The sequence below is a fragment of the Sminthopsis crassicaudata genome, chromosome 2 (genome assembly GCF_048593235.1).
Source record: "Sminthopsis crassicaudata isolate SCR6 chromosome 2, ASM4859323v1, whole genome shotgun sequence".
Taxonomy (NCBI): domain Eukaryota; kingdom Metazoa; phylum Chordata; class Mammalia; order Dasyuromorphia; family Dasyuridae; genus Sminthopsis; species Sminthopsis crassicaudata.
The window spans coordinates 617293391-617310985 of NC_133618.1; the positions used below are offsets into that span (position 1 = coordinate 617293391).

The 17595-nt window shown below is 41.2% G+C and overlaps 1 protein-coding gene across 1 annotated transcript in view; it reads right to left on the minus strand.

Annotated features, from left to right (window-relative positions):
* Nucleotides 1-17595, minus strand: part of AP3B2 (adaptor related protein complex 3 subunit beta 2) — a 47154-nt gene that overhangs the window by 25706 nt on the left and 3853 nt on the right. Inside the window, exons 2-4 of the mRNA XM_074296162.1 lie at nt 1921-1996; nt 1431-1505; nt 1113-1208 (exon numbers count right to left, since the gene is read on the minus strand). Of these exons, the coding sequence (XP_074152263.1) occupies nt 1113-1208; nt 1431-1505; nt 1921-1996 (247 nt within the window). The remainder of the gene's footprint in view (nt 1-1112; nt 1209-1430; nt 1506-1920; nt 1997-17595) is intronic.

Sequence of the window (17595 nt, forward strand, 5' to 3'; positions counted from 1 at the left end):
TGACATGTATTATGCTTGCGCTCTGGTCTGGGTAGCTATGAAATGCTCCTCTACAATATACTCAGCAAGTGGTCAGTCATACGGCCTTTGTACCTCTGACCTTCCAAAGCCCTCCCTGACTCTCTGACGTCAAAGCTAAATTGGAAGGCCCATTTCTGGCTTCTGGTCACCCTCTCAAAGCTCGAAGAAAGCGAGTATAATTCAATTACTGAATCTTGAAGCTGAAAGGGACCTGAGAGTCTCTAGTTTAAATCTTTTATTTCATAAATGAGGAAATTGAAGCTCTGAGAACAAAAATAATCAATATATGGTCACCCAATCAATGGCAAACCCAGAACTGGAACCGGATCTCCTGACCACCAGCTCAGTGCTTATTCTAACCATCCTCATGGCTTTAGCTAGAGCCCTGCCACAGAGGAAATCCGAACTCTTTGAAATATACTTCTCTTCTAGAGAGATGTGAGCAGATGAAAATAGAAAATGCTTTTCTTTGTTTCCCCGAAATTTTCCATTTTAATCCATTTTGATTTAAGTACTCTGCTACTTAGCCTTAGAAAAGCCAATGGAATCTTCTGAGTCCCTGTGTCTTTTTCTAGAAAGTACACATTGTAACTACTATGTTTTTCAAGAGAAAGAGATCTCGTCCTCCAGTGAGTTTTGAAATTTTGGAAATCATCTTACTTTATAGAGGAAGACATAGGGGTCCAGAAAAAGGAGCCCAGTGGCAGAGTTGAGATCTGAACACAGACCTTTTGGCTCTAAGTTTTAGTATTCTTTCTATTATGGCATAGGAAACTCTTACTCTTAGGAGCAGGAGTGATTCTACTTTTTTTCTTTTTCTGAGGCTGGGGTTAAATGACTTGCTCAGGGTCACACAGGTAGGAAGTGTTAAGTGTCTGAGAACAGATTTGAACTCAGGCCCTCCTGAATTCAGGGCTGGTGCTCTATCCACTGAGCCATGTGATTCTACTTTATGTCACTCCCTACAACGTGAAATATGAAGGAGTCCTCCTCATCCCCACCTTGGTCAACCCTGGAAATCCCATCCCATTTCCAACTCCTCTTCTCTCCTCCCGCATATACACCGTGGGAAATAAGACTGAGACTCTGACCTTTAGGCCACGTTGGAAAGTAGAGATGGACAGCAGGGCCAAGTCTTGCTGCTCCTCTGCATAGCGAACCAGGTACACATACACCAGCTTTTTCACCTGGGAGGAGAAACTCCCCTGAGCAGATGGTTCCTGGGACCCAGCATTCCCTAAGTCCAACTCCAGGTGCAGGTAATTTCTTCTGGGAGGGGACCATTTCTGAGAACACATCTTCTCCTACTCCCGCCCACATACAATACACGAACTTCTTCCATCTCCGTCTCTCCTCTCATTCCTTATAACTCCCTACATGAGTCACCCCTTCCCAGCTGGGACCCTCACCTCAATGTTCTTACAGGCTACATTCTTGACCACAGCTGGGAACAGGTCAGAAGCATTCTTCCCACGAGCAATCATCTAGGAGGAAGGGGAGACAGAGCAATAATTAGCAAAGCACAAAAGGGTTTTGCCCTAAATCATTTGCCCTGATGGGGCGGCAAACTGCTCCCATAGGACTCTCTGGGGTTAGATGGCATTCTCTAGTTTGACCTTACTTGAGATGGATCTATCCTGTGCAACACATCCCTTGCCACTTCCTCCACCCTCCATAGACTGTCCTATGCTCCATTCTCCACCCACTTTTGCACCTTCCTCATCCTATGTGTTCCCCTGTGAATAAATTTGCTAGAAACATAATTTTTAGTCGGCTACAGATCTTAAGTGATTCATATAGTGGATAGGACCCCCCAAGAAAGCCAATGAAGGTGTTCCCAGCAACCTAGGTATCCTCCTGGGCTTTGCTCCCATTGGCTTCCCCCTCCACCGCCCTCACCGCCACAATCCTCTTCATGGCTTCCAACTTGAGAGAATCTTTGTTGGTGTCCAGCATTTCCTTCAGGTCATCGTGCCTAGGGAGGGACAGGAAGGGAGAGGTTAGTCAAGGAAACAGGACAGTTGGGGATGAGGTTACAGGAGAGAAAAGGGAAGACAGAGAGAGAAAGAGAAAGATAGAGATGGAGGGGGAAGAGAGAGAGAGAGAGAGAGAGAGAGAGAGAGAGAGAGAGAGAGAGAGAGAGAGAGAGAAGAGAGAGAGAGAGAGAGAGAGAAAGAGAGAGAGAGAGAGAGAGAGAGAGAGAGAAAGAAAGAGAGAGAGAGAGAGAAAGAAGAGAGAGAGAGAGAGAGAGAGAGAGAGAGAGGAGAGAGAGAGATGAGAGAGAGAAAGAGAGAGAGAGAGAGACAGAGACAGAGACAGAGACAGAGAGACAGAGAGAGAAAGAGAAAGATAGAGATGGAGGGGGAAGAGAGAGAGAGAGAGAGAGAGAGAGAGAGGAGAGAGAGAGAGAGAGAGAGAGAGAGAGAATGGTGGTCAATGGCAAGGGGATGGAAGCACTAAAAGTTGGGAAGGACATTTCTTCTCCCCATCACCAGAACAAGGGATCCCTTTAGACACCACAAAGTCTCTTGACCCTACAGTTTCAAAGATCCAGCAGAAAGCACTAGACTTGCAGATGCTGCAATGGAGGCAGCAACCAGTTGTGTTGGCTAAGGGTTGCTCTGGTTCGTAAGGGACTAAGTATCAAGAACGAGGCAAGGGCATCCTTTGGCAGACTGGGTCAGCCACCAAGAAGCCAGGGAGCGGGGCAAGAGTGAAGAGCTTTTAGCCTGAGCATCCAAAGCAGCTGCATCCTGGCACAGCAGAAAGCATGTTGGCTCTGGTGCTGCTCTGGATTGGAATCCTTCTTTGTTCTTCTGGGTGACTCAGTTAACCTCTCTAGCTTCTGGACTTCATTTTCAATATTTCTCCAGACTGGAAAGAGGGTGATTCCCTCTGTAGCTTCTAGTCCTGGCTTCTAAGCTGTAAGGAAGTTTTGTGTAGTTCATCTGAAAAAATGAAGAGCTTAGAAGAGATAATCTGTAACATTTCTCTTAGTTCTATTCTAAGGCCAGAAATCTCAGGCAAACTGAAGACTAATGATTAGATCAATGAATAAGGAACTCTGTAATTTGAGTTTCAAGTAGCTACAACTGCTATAATAAATATTTAACATAAATAGCTGACACTTATTTAATATAAGTTTATAAAGTGTTTTATATTATATATAAGATATCCGTGAAATACTTTATTGTCTCAGATTTACAGATCAGGAAACTATGGCTAATTGGGTAAAATGACTCTATTCTCCTAAGAGCCCACTATTAGCCACATCTACCTTTGTCTTTTGGGCCATCCTCACCTATTCTAACCAGGTTTATTTTTTTCCTGGGAAGATAGCAGTCATTTCTCTCTCCTGTACCTGCAACAATCACAAAGTCCCTTTAGAATTTTCTAAATGTTTTTATAAGTAGTATAATAAATGGAATAGGGAATAAGAGAAATTTCTGAATGAAATAAAGGGGCAAACCCAGAAACCAGAGCTAAGACCTATAGGAAGGGGCATGAAGGGGTCCTTCTAAACTAGATAAATATTGATATTATAGAGAATTAAGAGCTCAGCCTAAATTCTATTTAGGATCCCATGAAACTCAAGGGCAATGTGAATTTGTTGTCTTTGAGACTTCTTAAAACTGTCTAATTCTCCTTATTCAAGAATCTCTAATTCCTTGACATAGATATTTTACCAATACAAATTATGATTGTTTTATACTTTAGCACAGTAATCAATCAAATATTGAATCAATAAGCATTTATTCATTGCCACCACATTCCCAGGACATGAAGACAAAGATTATACAGTTCTTCCCTCGAGATATTTATCTTCTATGTGGGGAAACAATTCATAAACATGTAATGAAATGTGACACACTCAGAGACACACAAAGTAAAAACCAATTATGGAAAAATGGGGGAGATGAGAATCAGGAGGGATCAGGAGGCAACATGGGCTAAGCTTTGAAGGAGATGAAGGATTCTAAGAGGTAAAGGGATATGGGGAGGGGGGAGACTGCCAGTACAAAGGAACGGTGACAGACCGTGGATTGTCATGTATGGTGAAAAACAAGCAGGCCGGTCTAACTAGGGCACTGTGTATGAAGGAGAATAATAAATAATTAATGTGGAGACATCATACGGGGCTTTAAATGCCAAATGGAAGAATTTGTATTTGGTCTACAGATATCAGGAAGCCACTAGTGCTTCTTAAGCAGGAGAGTGATAAGGTCAGACATAGCTAATCAGAGATAATAATGAAGTGAAGAGAGATTTGAGGCAAAAAACTAGTTGGAAGGCTATTGTACTATCCATGTGGGGGTGATAAGGAACTACCTGATCTTCTCAAGTTCAGTCATTTTTCAATCATGTCTGACGGGGTTTTCTTGGCAAAAATATTGGAAGTGATTTTACATTTCCCTCTCCATCTCATTTACAGATGAGGAAACTGAGGCAGGCAGGGTTAAGTGACTTGCCCAAATTCATACAGTTAGGAAGTATCTGAGGCTGGATTTGAACTCAGGAAGATGAGTCATCCTGAATCCAAACCTGGCACTGTAGATGCCCATTTGAGAGGTGCTATGTAAAAAAAATCACCCCCTGGTAGCCAGTGCTTGGAAAAGTCTCTCCAAAGTCAGGTCAGCTGGTCCTTGAAAGGACAGATTCCCAGTTTCATGCCTGACTGAGAAAGTCACCTGGTGGTGGAGGGGGTAATGGAGTTGGAGTCAGGGAGACCTAGATTAAAGTTTCACTTCAATCACTAGCTGTGTGGCTTTGGCCAAGCCACTTAATTTGTTTGTGCCTCAGGCAAATCTTCATCTAAAAAGGAGAGTCAGATATTATCTTCATTCCCATCCAACTCTAAGTCTAAGATCCCGTGATGAGAAAACTGTTCTACCTTGACTGCCTCATTTAGAGCTTGTGATGGTTTAGCAAATCCTTTGAAGATCTAATGTCCATCCATACTTTGAAGAGACATCAAACCCATGAACTCTGTATTTGCTTCTCTGAACCTTATAATTCTGTAGTTGCTGGGGGAAACACTAAAGTTTTTCACCGAGAACTTCTTCTTTTCTTCTCTTCATGTCAAGAGTCTCAGATGTTTTCTCTCACCTTTCTTCACCCATGTCTCAACTTAAGAAGTGGCTGTCCTCCTCATCAAGGCAAACCCCTCCCACGTGAATCCTTTATAAAATTGTTATTGCTTTATTTTTAAACAATTATTTAAAATTTTTTGAGTTCAAAGTTCTCTTCCTCTCTCCTACCACAATCCTATCCATTGTGAAGGCAACAATCATATACCACAACTTGTTCAGCCATTCCCCAATTGATGAGTATCTCCTTAATTTCCAATTCTTTACTACCACAAAAAGCTGCTATAACAGTTTTTATACAAATAGGTCCCTTTTCTTTTGATTTGATTTCTTTGATATACAGACCTGGTAATAGTATTACTTGGGGCATAGAGTATATATGCATGGTTGTTTTAGACTGTTGGGCATAGTTACAAATTGCTCTCAGATTGGTTCTCCATGCACGTATATAGCTTGTCTCCTTCAGATTGCCTACCCTATCATCCTGTCTCTCTATTCGTTCTTTCCCTATCTACAAATAAGCCCATCTCTCCCTCTTCATTAAAAAACCCTTACTTGATTATCCATTCAACTAACTATTGTCCTATATCTATCCCCTTCACCCCTTAGCTAAACTTCTTGAGAAAGACTTCTACAAGTAGAGCCTCCACTTTTGTCTCACTCAGTTCTAAAAACTTGCTTATCTGTCCTCACCTGCTCTTTCAACTAAATTTCTATTTTCCTAGAAATCCTAGGAACAATAGCTCCCCTCTCCTGTCCCTAAAATAAGGACAAGGAACAAATGACAGACTTCTAGATAAAGGAACAAACCAGATAGAGCTGGAAGTTAATAGAAAAAGAAGAATGAGGGGACCCTGAGGATGATGAGGATTCTGACTTCTTCAACTAAAGGGCTCTTTCTAAAATTATTGATTTTTAAAAACTTTTTATTTAATTTTTTAGGTTATATATGTACATGTTGGAGAAGAAAAATCCGAACAAAAGGGAAAAACCACAAGAAAGGGAACAAAGGTGAAAATAGTATTCTTCTATCCGCATTTAGTTTCCACAGTTCTCTGGATGCAGATGCATTTTCCATCCACAATTTTTTGGAATTGCCTTGGATCACTGAATTGTTGAGAGGATAAAACTATTGATTTTTAATTGCCAAAGTGAATGATCTTTTACCAATCCTCATCTCTCTTGATCTTTTTGCAGCATTGACACTGCTAATCACCCTCCCCTCCTGATGCTTGCTCCTCTTTAGCTTTTCATGACACTGCTTGCTGATGATTCTCCTAAATCAGGAATCTTTGCCATATCTTCATCCAGGTCATGCTCACTAACCTACACATGTCTCCCCCAAGGCACCATTATGAACTTTCTCTTTTTACTTTATATTCAAACTCCACATATCCAAAATAGACCTCATCATCTTTCTCCCCAAACTCTCCCCTCTTCCAAATTTTGGTCTTTCTCTTGCTCCCACTGTTGGTGCTTCCCCCGAGATCACATTTCACTGATACTGTATATACACCATATATAGGATTTTTTGCATTTAGGGTCCCGGAGCTCTTATCTTTCTCTGTTTAATGCAATGACTGGCAAATACTAAGCACTTACATGCCTGCAGATTAACACTCTCAGCTTAATGCAAAGGTTAGCACCCTAAGCATTTACATGCTTTTTGATTAATACTAAAAAGGAAAGAGTTAGGGCTTTATCTCATCCTACCACTCACCACCTCCCACCTCCACCTTAGGTACTTTACCAAAAATGTAAATTATAGGTGATAATAAACTATAAGGAAACAAAGGGAGCTCATTGACATGCCCTGGAATATTCAATCTGCCTGGGCTGCTTATCATGGCTTTTAATCCTAGTGTCTCAGTTTCGGGGATCACCACCCAGCAGAGCAAAGCCCAGCCTCCTAGGGCATACACTCTCACTTGCTCTGAGACACAGACCGCTAATTCTCTTGCACAATTTCCTCCTCCTACTCCACAATCTGTGGAGTTCCTCTGAGGAGTTATACTCTTATACTCTGAGCCCTGCAGCTAACCCTCCCATACTTTTCCCACATGCCCAAGAACTGATTTCTTTCCTGGATCCAAGTTCACCGATGGGATCCTATCCTTCATAGATAGATAAGCCTGAGGGATAAGTGCACACTCTGCAGTGTGATTCCTTCAACAGTAAGCTCAAGGTCTGACAAAAGGATCTGGCTACTTGCTGTGGGATTTGCAGACAAAAAGACAAACAAAGAATGCTCAGATTCAGCCTGGAAACTGGAGGGGTGTGCATGGCGATGAAGTCCCAGGAGGTCCCAAGCTCTTTCAGTTCCAGGATCCTTTCAGAGAATCACTCTTGGGAACCCACAAGTTATGTAGAATGAACTTCAATATCCTCCACTGTAAAAGGAAGCTAGGTGCAAAGTGTATAAGGAATACATCAGCTCTGAGTTCAAATATGACCTGAGATACTTGCTACTTACTAGCTGTATATCCATAGGGAAGTCACTTTACCCCAACTGCCTCCAAAAAAGGAAAGAAAATGAAATTGGACAAGATGATCACGTCCAGCCTCAATTGGCCCATTACATCTGTCAGCAGCAGTATTTTGAACTTAGCACTTGATGATGCATTCCCAAGAGGGATTGGCTATGAAAACATGGACCTGGCTGGTTTTATGTAAATGAATGGCAGGTTCTCACTAATGGTCCTTTTTCATTTGAGATGAGACTGAAAATATGGGCAGTATGTATGTTTGCTCAGAATTTTGGGCATGCATGTGCATATATAACCAAAATATTTACACACATACACACACACACACACACACGTGTAAAATACAGAATTCCTTGGGTCTTGCAGGAGACAGCAAGGAGTCATGAATCTAATCCAAGGTAGATCATTTAATTTACTTTGACCTCAGTTTCTTCATCTGGGAAAAAAGGGGATGGACAAAGTGATTCCTTGGGTCCCTCCACATTCTGACATTCTAGGATTTCTACATCAATTCTGTGAAGTCCATTAACTGGGGATGCTAACAGTTTGGAAGCAGCTAGCTGACTCAGTGGATCTGGCCTCAGGTCCTTACTTATTGTGTGATCCTGGGCAAATAAATCCCTTCCTTAATCTCTGTTGGGAAGCAGATGGCAAAAAACTCCAGTACCTTTGCCAAGAATATCCCATGAAAAGAATCGGTCCCTATGGCTGTAAAGAGTCAGACACGACTCAAGAACAATATGAGGGATGGTTGTAGCTGAGCATCCTGCTCCACAAGCCACCGGAAGGGGTAGAATGTGAAATATACCATGTAGTCCAAACAGGGGCCATGCTCTGAAATTGAGATCCCTATAAAAGGGGATTCTGTGTGTGCACATGCTAAAAAAAAATCCAATTAGCATGCATGCAAATTTTAGAGCCATTTTTGAAGGTGAAGTCTATGTGGATCAATATAGAACACTCATAGAATGACTAAGTGACACAATGAGGATGCTTATCGATGAGTGATAATTAATGATCCCCAAACAGTCTGTGGAATATGTGGTCACTCGGGCTAGCCTGTAGAAAACCATACCTTTTCCCCTGCCCTAGAGAAAGTTTCCCCTGGCCACTGGTGATTCCCATGACTTAAAAGTTCTCTTTTGTCTAGTTGAGTAAAGTTTTAAACTCTATTTGGATCCTCTGGATTTCCATCCGTATAAGACTGATATGGAAGGCAATAGAGGGAGGGCAGAAAATGCCAGAGATGACATCTCTGGGAGAACACTTTGCTAGGTGGAGGCACAAATGTTTGTATCAAAGACAAATTCTGTGATGCTCCATCTGGACATCAGTAATCTTGGTGGAATGCAATGGAACAATCTTATATCATAGCACCTACTATGTGCCAGGTACTATCCTAAATTCTATCACTTGGCAATCTCACAGCAATTTTGGAAGGTAGATGCTATTATTGTCTCCCTTTTACAAGAGGTTGAATGACTTGCTCAGGATTACAGCTAATCTAGATCTTCCCACAGATGCTGTGCTTCCCAGCTTCCACTGATTTCTTCCCCAGCACTCATTTCACCATTTTACCAACATGTTATTACCACCATGCCTTCTTTTCATATTAAGGTGAGTCTCTGCTTTCCACTAAACTATTCATACACCAGCAGCCTTCCACCCCTCTGTCACCCTAAAGTAGGGCAGTGGAAACTGCAACTCCATCAACTCCAGCCCAGCCAGGTGTTTCCCACAATGGAAATATGGCACAGACAATTCCTGCCCATTATATGGATTATCTCACTCTACTTCCCAGGGGTTCCTCAGTGTCCTAATCATCACTGATGATGGGAAGAAATGTGCCATCTTGGTGACTGGGATTGGTTATAATTACCACGACTGTCCTGTGGTGGATTATGTGTTCTGGGATAAGGCCAAGACTGGCATCCCTTTCATTCTAGACACCACAGTTTAGGGTTTAATTAGCAGGTTAGGCTATTGAACCATTAATTTATAATTCATATGCCATTAAAAACTCCATTTTTTAAAGACACTAACTACATCTCTCTCCACTGTTTTTAGAGGCAGGTGGATAGTGCAGTGGATAGAGCATTGGCCCTGGAATAAGGGAGACTGGTGCAAATCTGGATGCAGCCCCGTAGTAGCTGGACAAATCACTTCTGTTTGTCCTATAAAATGAGGATAGTAACGGAATCTCTATGTCCCGGGTTGTTGTGAAAAACCAAATGAGATGATGTATGTAGAGTGCTTTATAGACCTAAGAGTGCAATAGAAATATTAGTTATTTTATGATTATGAAACTAGCTTTCTGAACTCGTCTAAGATTTTACATTTCTGCCTAGTTAGCTTTATGCTACTGGACTAGAACCACAACCCAATAATCTACCCCGTCCAGTTCCCTTTGAATCAAAGCCCACTTTGTCATAGTAAATGTTAATGTGGGTTACTGTGTTAGACTTCCCTCCCAACTCTGTTATTTGAAAATGCGATGAGGATTCCAGCTATGCTTTTATACAAGTCAATGATTTTAAAAATTAAGGATCTTTTATAATTCCCCTCATATTTACTCATATTTCTTATTTGTACTTATTTTTTTCATTGTCGCTAATAATAAAAAGCACTAAAAAATCCTTGAAAGGGTTGTGTACTTGCTTCAGGGATGGGGATTCAGGGAAGAAGCTCTTGGACTTATTTTCATTCTGCATTGGATCAAGGAGGAGAAAAATCCCTGATGAAAACATGAGGCAAGTGGTAGGTCAGTCCTTGGGGCCTAAGGAGGAAAAGAACAGGAGTGACACAAGGTCAAGAAGCAAGTAATCAACAAGAAGCATTTATTAAACACCTACTGTGTTCCAGGCACATCAAGAAGTGTGTGCATTCACATAATTCATGGAATAGCAAGCCTGTTGAATTTTGAGGGGTTTTCAGACTTGACTTTTCAATAAAAGATTTATCAGAAGGGCTACATATCACTCTGCCAGTTTGTGAAACGAGTATTATTAAATACTCAAGAGAACCTCAGAACCGTGAGAGGTCCTTGGTATTTGGGGTAACACACAGTATCGTGCTGGTAAATGAATAATAATGGAATTTTTGAAAAAGCACAGCACACTTTAAAATTTAATCTACATCATTTAACATTTCCTCCATCACTTTCTTAAGTCCAGAGACTATCAACAAAATAACAAATCAAGCCCTGATTTGTAGCATTTGCCAATTTCTAAGGTAGAATTACTCACATTGAAAATTTAACATTGATTCCAGCACGATACTGTGCTCACCTCGAGAAGATCTGCTCTTTGTCAAGTAGGGAGAGGATGTGACCCAGAAATTCTGATTGTTGGAGGATGAAGGCACCTGTTCTTAGCTTGGCTTGGAACTGGTGTCACCATAGCAACAAAATCATAGAATTACAGGGCTGGAGGAACCTCAGAGGCCATTTAAGAGAGCTACCTGCCAAGGCAAACCCTTGCACAAATGAGGCCATTCTTTTCCGTTTCTCCAGCCCATAGCTCCCTAACATTTCCACTCTCTCCCTAATCTTCAATTTCCCCTGTGCTGACCTTTTCCCTCATAAATAACCTCCAACCACGATCCTACATCCCTTCTCAATTGCATGGCCAAAGTCCCTGAGAAAGCCATCTACATTTGTGGCTCCACTTCCTTTCCTCTCACACTCTTACAGGCCGGCTTCTAACCATTTAGATAGAAAAATTTATCTCTGTCTCTAAGAGCCCCAGCATCCTTTGAGACACAGACAGAAAATGCTCCTTCCAAATGTACTGATGATCCCTTCATTGCTAAATCTAATGGCCCTTTCTCAGTCCTCACACTTCTTGACCTCTCTGCAGCCCTGGAGGTTGGTTTGTTGTCCATCTCTTAATATTCTGTTCTCTTAACGTTCCAAGACACTGTTTAAGCTTCCTCCTTAGTATTTGACAATTCCTTCTTGGGCTTTTTGGATGACTCTCCATCCAGGTGAGCTACCTGTGCTCGACCTCCAGTGGTCCTGAGTCCTCTTCTCTTTCTGTACTTTTTTACTTGGGGATCTTGTCAGCTCCCATGGATTCAATTATCTTCTCTATGTAAATGATTCTCAAATCTATCCTGCCCTAACCTGCTTTCTGACCAATAATCAACTGCCTATTAGACATCTCAAACTGGATGTCTCTTAGAAATCTTAAACACCTTCAGAGGTAGCCCATTTCATTTTTGAACGGTTCTAGTTGTTAGGAAAAGTTTCTTTATGTTGAGCTGAAATCTACCTTTATGATACTTTCACCCAGCTGCGTCCTTTGGAATCAAGTAAAATAAAAATCTCTCTTGTACATAAAATCCCTTTAATACCCAATGTCCTCACCTACCCAAGTCTTCTTTTTCATGTTCAATATCTGTAGCTCTCTTAATTGCTAAGTCTTTCCAAAACTATATATGGATAACATGTCATCTGCTATCCAGAAAATAGATTGGTATTCCACATGTCAGCTGACATCAACACATAATGGTAAACTATTCATTAAGTGTGGGAAGATAAATGGAGCACTGTACAATGCAATAGCATCACTCTATCCTCAGTATCCCAGGCTCACTTATATGCATCTGTTTCCATTATACATCTTACAAAGGATTATATTGGTGAAAATGGTGACCAGGGATGTTCCCTTGAGATCAGGTCCATATACGTGACATTTAATCTTTCAGCTCTGTACCTCTGTACCCACTTTCCCCCTTGCCTAGAATATTTATCTCTATCTCTAAGAGCCCCAGCATCCTTTGAGACACAGAGCTGTGAGGTTATCTTTTACACAAAGCCTTTGCTGATCCTCTCCACAATTGACACCCCATCTCAAAATTACTTCATATAATTTGCCATATATTTAATATTTGCTTAATTAATAATTATAATTTAATAATTACACAGAAATATTGTAAGCTCTTTGAGAGCTGGAACTATGTCATTTTGAATTTCCATTACCTAGTACATAGTAGACAATAATAAATTGTACGAGGCAGAAGAAGTCTTGATTTGGGGGACCTTTAAGGAGCAATAATTATTTTCATCCTTATTCTAGACTCTAATTATTCTGCTTCTGATGGGGTCAGAGTATATAAAGGACCCTAAGTTATTAGTTTAGGGATTAGTATCTAGTCGCTTCACTGCTGATCCATGCTCTGAATTTGTACTTCACATCAATCTTTAAAATAGCATAAAGAAGGTTTTTGTTTTTACATTAAAACTTTTCTAAATATGTTTTCTTCCTTTTCCTTAATTAAATAAGCAACAACAACACCATCAATAAAAACTTTTGAACAAACAACTGCCCAAATGAATGCACCTGACAGTACATACAACATTCCATATCCATAGTTTTCCACCTCTTCAAACAAAAGACGGAGATTCTCCCCTCTCTTCTATGGATTAACATAATTTGTAACATTCTTTACTTGTTCTTTTCCTTGTATGTGTGTGACATACATGGCTGGCTTACTGCTCCTCAACTCAATACTATCTCCTGGTTCCCTTGCACATCTGAAATGAACCTCCTCCTTACCTTTTCCAGTTAGAATTCCTAGCTTCCCTATAATTATATAGCATTCTTAACTTGTTTTGTTTTTCTCCTTTTGTACATGTGTGACTAATCCCTATTTAATGTTGCATAACTGGGTTCCCGCCTTATCTCGTGAGCCCCTGAGCTAAATTTATTCAATTTCCCTAAGACGAGGGTCTGACCTTGGTTCTATAATTATTTGTTTTAATGTTTCATTGATATTCCCTTAAAACCACATCACTGTCACTTCCCAATGGCATATTCCTTCCCATCCCCAGTAGAATCCTCCCTTCTAACAAATTAATGTAGTTAAATATAGCAAATTGTTGAACTAAAATTATTTCAGAAACCAAAAGTCTCTCCCTCCATTCCAGTCCCAATACCTGGTTTTCCTTTTCCTGATACTGGACTTCTTGATGTTACCTGCTTGTTTGGACTTCTTCCTTCTGCCCTCCATGACCACCTACCTACCTTGTCCCTGTAAATCTGTGTGAATGCCAGCCAATCCCAGTTTGACCTGTCCAGCTGCTGAAGGAGACCCAGTTTTAGGGTTCATCAAGCTTTCAGACATTTTGAGCCCAGATCAGGGATGGCAAGAACCCTGATTAATTTAATTCTGATTACAGACTCCAAGGAAGAATTATTTCATTGGTTTGGTGTTTCACATTTGAAATTTGAGATCCCTCTAGATTAGCTTGATGGTCTAAGATAGTTGAAGTGGCTGGGGAAAATGTCATTCCCTGGAAGTCATCCTGGGGAAAAGCTTCTCTGAATTTAGCTTGGGTGGTCTTCTGATCACAGTACACTTTGATGCAGGTGTACACTGGAAAGTATACTGGTGCAATCTGAGGGGTAGAGATAGGGCCACCTCTGTTCCATGATAGCTACAAAGGAGAACTTTACTAGAGCTGATTGATTAAAACAAATCATTTTCTTTAGACAGGCTAAATATCTGGACTGGTGGCTCTGCAAAGGGTGATAGATGCCTGATGGGCTTTGGAGCCAGGAACTCAGTTCTAATCTATATATGTGACTATGGAGAAGTCACTTAACTGTGTTTCTTAAATAGTATTTCATTTTTCCAAATACATGCAAAAATAGTTTTCAACATTACCTTTATAAAACCTTGTGTTCCAATTTTTCTGCCTTCCCAAGACAGTAAGTAATCCAATATATAATTTCTGTTTATTTATTGATAAAGTATAAATATCTTAAGAATAGACTTTAATTTTTATCTTTTATACCAAGCACTTTGTACAATGTCATATATAGTGGGTTAATAAATGCTTACTGATTAGTGCTGACACCTCAGACATTTATTAATGTATGATCAAAAATAACCTCAAAATTGTATTCCCATTGGCCAATCTTTCTTTTCTCTAATTCATTTTCCATAGAGATGTCAAAATAATTCTCTAAAACAAGTGCTGATCATGCTCCTCTCCTGATCAAAAAAACATGTGTGACTCCCTATTGCTTACAGGATAAAAATCAGATTCCTCAGCTTGGTATTTAAATCCCTTCACACTCTGCTGCTAGACTCCTTTTTCTGGATTATTCTGAATTACTCCGTTTTCACATGCCCTAATTTACAGTCTCTCTTCCCCGACTCAATATTCCATCTCTTAGCTCTTTTGCATGTCTGGAATTCACTCCTTCCTTACTGCTCCCTTTCAAACTTCTAAGATTCCTTCTAGACTCAGTTCTTTCTGAATCTCCCTCATTATTTATTTTTCCCAGGATTCTTAGCTTACAAGTCAAGAACTCAAGCCCTTGTGATGTCCTGGTTCTCTTGGAGAATGAAAGGTAAACAATAACAACATATTCTGGTAAAATGTCTCATCTGGAATTCTCTCCCTTATCTCTATTCAAGTTCCACCTAAAATCCCATCTTCTATAAGAAGTCCTTCCTGAGTTCTTTTAATCCTGGTACCTTCCCTGTGTTGATAATCTGTGCCATATATATACATATATATATTTTTTGGTCTGTGCCTTATCCCCAAGGCACAGAGCAATACCTGCCACAAAGTAGACATTTAATAAATGTTGTTTAAGGGCGAGAATTGGTTTTCATGTTTGTTTTTGTAGCCCCAGAATCTAGCACAGTTTCTTATATATAGTAGAGTATTAATAAATATTTGTAGGGTTTGGGTTGTGTTGAATCAGGTGCACAGACCCCCCCTTGTCCCACCCTCCCCAATAGCCAGAGTCTATTAGAGGGATAGAGTTCCATCTGGCAGGCCCTAACACATCCTCCAGTTCTTTCCCCCTCCCTCCTGTTGCTGCCTACTCTACACTTTCATGGGAGGGAGGGAGAGATGGAATTGGTGATATTCCTAAGGCCATGAAATATTAATCGCTTATAGAAGGATCCCTTTACAGTCTAGGCTAACCCTGTATTGACCCCAGGTCCTCAGGCTTCATTCCTGACTTCTGACCCTATTCTAGCCAGAGGGAAGAGAAATCACCTTTTCTAGAGGGTGGGTGAAGTCTGTCAGAGAAATACCAACAGTGCAGGGTCATTAAGGGAAACTAAAGCCCAATTTCCTAAGATATTCTATGCACCATGGCTAGAAAAATGCTCTCCTCTTATAGCCTTTCCAACAGCTGCCCTTCTGTTCAATCACAGAGGTTAGAGAAATTCTCTGTGAATTTTTGAAACCCTCCTCTGCAAGATGCCCCCATAACTTAGTCCTTCAGTCTGCAAAAAACTTTTACCAGCCCCCAGTCCTTATCCTGGGTCTAATGGATGGGGAAACCCCAGAGGTCACCATGAGCAGCCCAATTCCCATGTCAGAATTCTTTTCACAAATAAAAAAAACCCTATATCTTCCTATTGTCCCCACTCTGCATGCACAAATATATATATATATATATATATATATATATATATATATATATATATATATAGACCCCAACCCTGTGTTTTATCCCTCTAACACAATCCAGACACCTCTTCTCTTTGTATCTCTCTCTCTCTCTCTCTCTCTCTCTCTCTCTCACACACACACACACACACACACACACACACACACACACACACAAACTAACACTTCTTTCCTCCTTTCACACATCCTAGGCAGATTCCCCTTGAGAGTGAGATCAGCTCAGCTCCAGGGATCCAGCCTGGAAAATTGCCCCTTGCCATCTCCTGGGGTTTATGCAGGTCCCCAGGGTGGCTCCCCCCTCCATACCGTAGAGGCTGGCTGTGGCTAGCCCCATCAGAACCACCTTCTGGGGACATATCCTGTTCAGAGGTCTGGAGCTGCCGTAGCTCATCTGGTTGCAGGGCTTGGTACCAGGCTGGGGTCCCCCCTTCTGGGGTTAGAACAGGGCTGGTTGCCTCCTCACCCCCCCTGCTCCCCGGCGGCTTCACCATAGTCCCTGGGAGCTGCAGAAACCGCTGCATTGGCGTCAGCAGGCTTCGTGTCTCAGATACCAAGGTTCCCTCGAGACCCCTAAATCTGGTCCTAGACACCGGAGCTCCCCCCAGGCAGATAGAGTCCGCCTCCTTCTTCTCTCCTTCCTCTCTTCTCCCCAGCTGATCTGTGACTCAGTCCCTGCTTCAGTGAGCCCTCACTGATACTCCACCCGCCCAACCTCCTCGGAAACTCAGAAATGTGATGCTGTTATGGGACAGCTGGAGTCTGGATGGTAAAGCAATGAGAAGGGGGGGCAGCAAGGGTCAGCTCCAATTTCCCCTTTTCTTCTTAGAGATTCTGGGGGACGATTTATGTGTGGTGGTGGTGGTGAAGGAATGGGAGTATTATTTGATAACTAAAGCACTCTTTAAAAAAACTCAGGAGGTTTTGTGGGGGGTGGGAATTTGGGGGGAAAATAATAATGGGAGATGTGAGCAGATATAGATATGGAAGAAACAAGATATAAGAAGGACAGAAGTAGGAATGGGGCATTGATGGCAGTGAGGGATGAAGAAATCACAATAGGATCTAGCTAGACTGGGGTAGAGATATTGATGGGAATTCTGAGGAATGGGCATAAGAAAAGAGATGGTACATGAGGAAGTTCGTGAATCAGAATCGTGGATCTGAAGACTGTAGATCAAGGGTTCTTATGTGTCATAGTCCTCTTCTCAGAAAAATGGTTTTTTTACATCTATAATTAGAGAAAATGCTAAATTTCAATTAGAGGTTAGTGAAAATAAAAATATAATTGTTTTCTTCTCCAACTACAAGTAAATTTATGGTTTTCACATTAAGAACTTCTGTTATCTTATTTTACAGATGAGACCTAGAAGGTATTATGAATCTAGCTAGTGCAGAACTCTGGACCAGGATTCTGTTCTCTCGAATCCCAAGCCATTTCTCTTTTCCTGGTCTTCATTGGCCTTCCTTTGTGAGTGAGAAAGGTATTTGAGAGATAGTTACTGAGCTTAGATTTCTCTCTGAATTACAAATGAGTCTTATTTTAGACCAAGGAAGACAC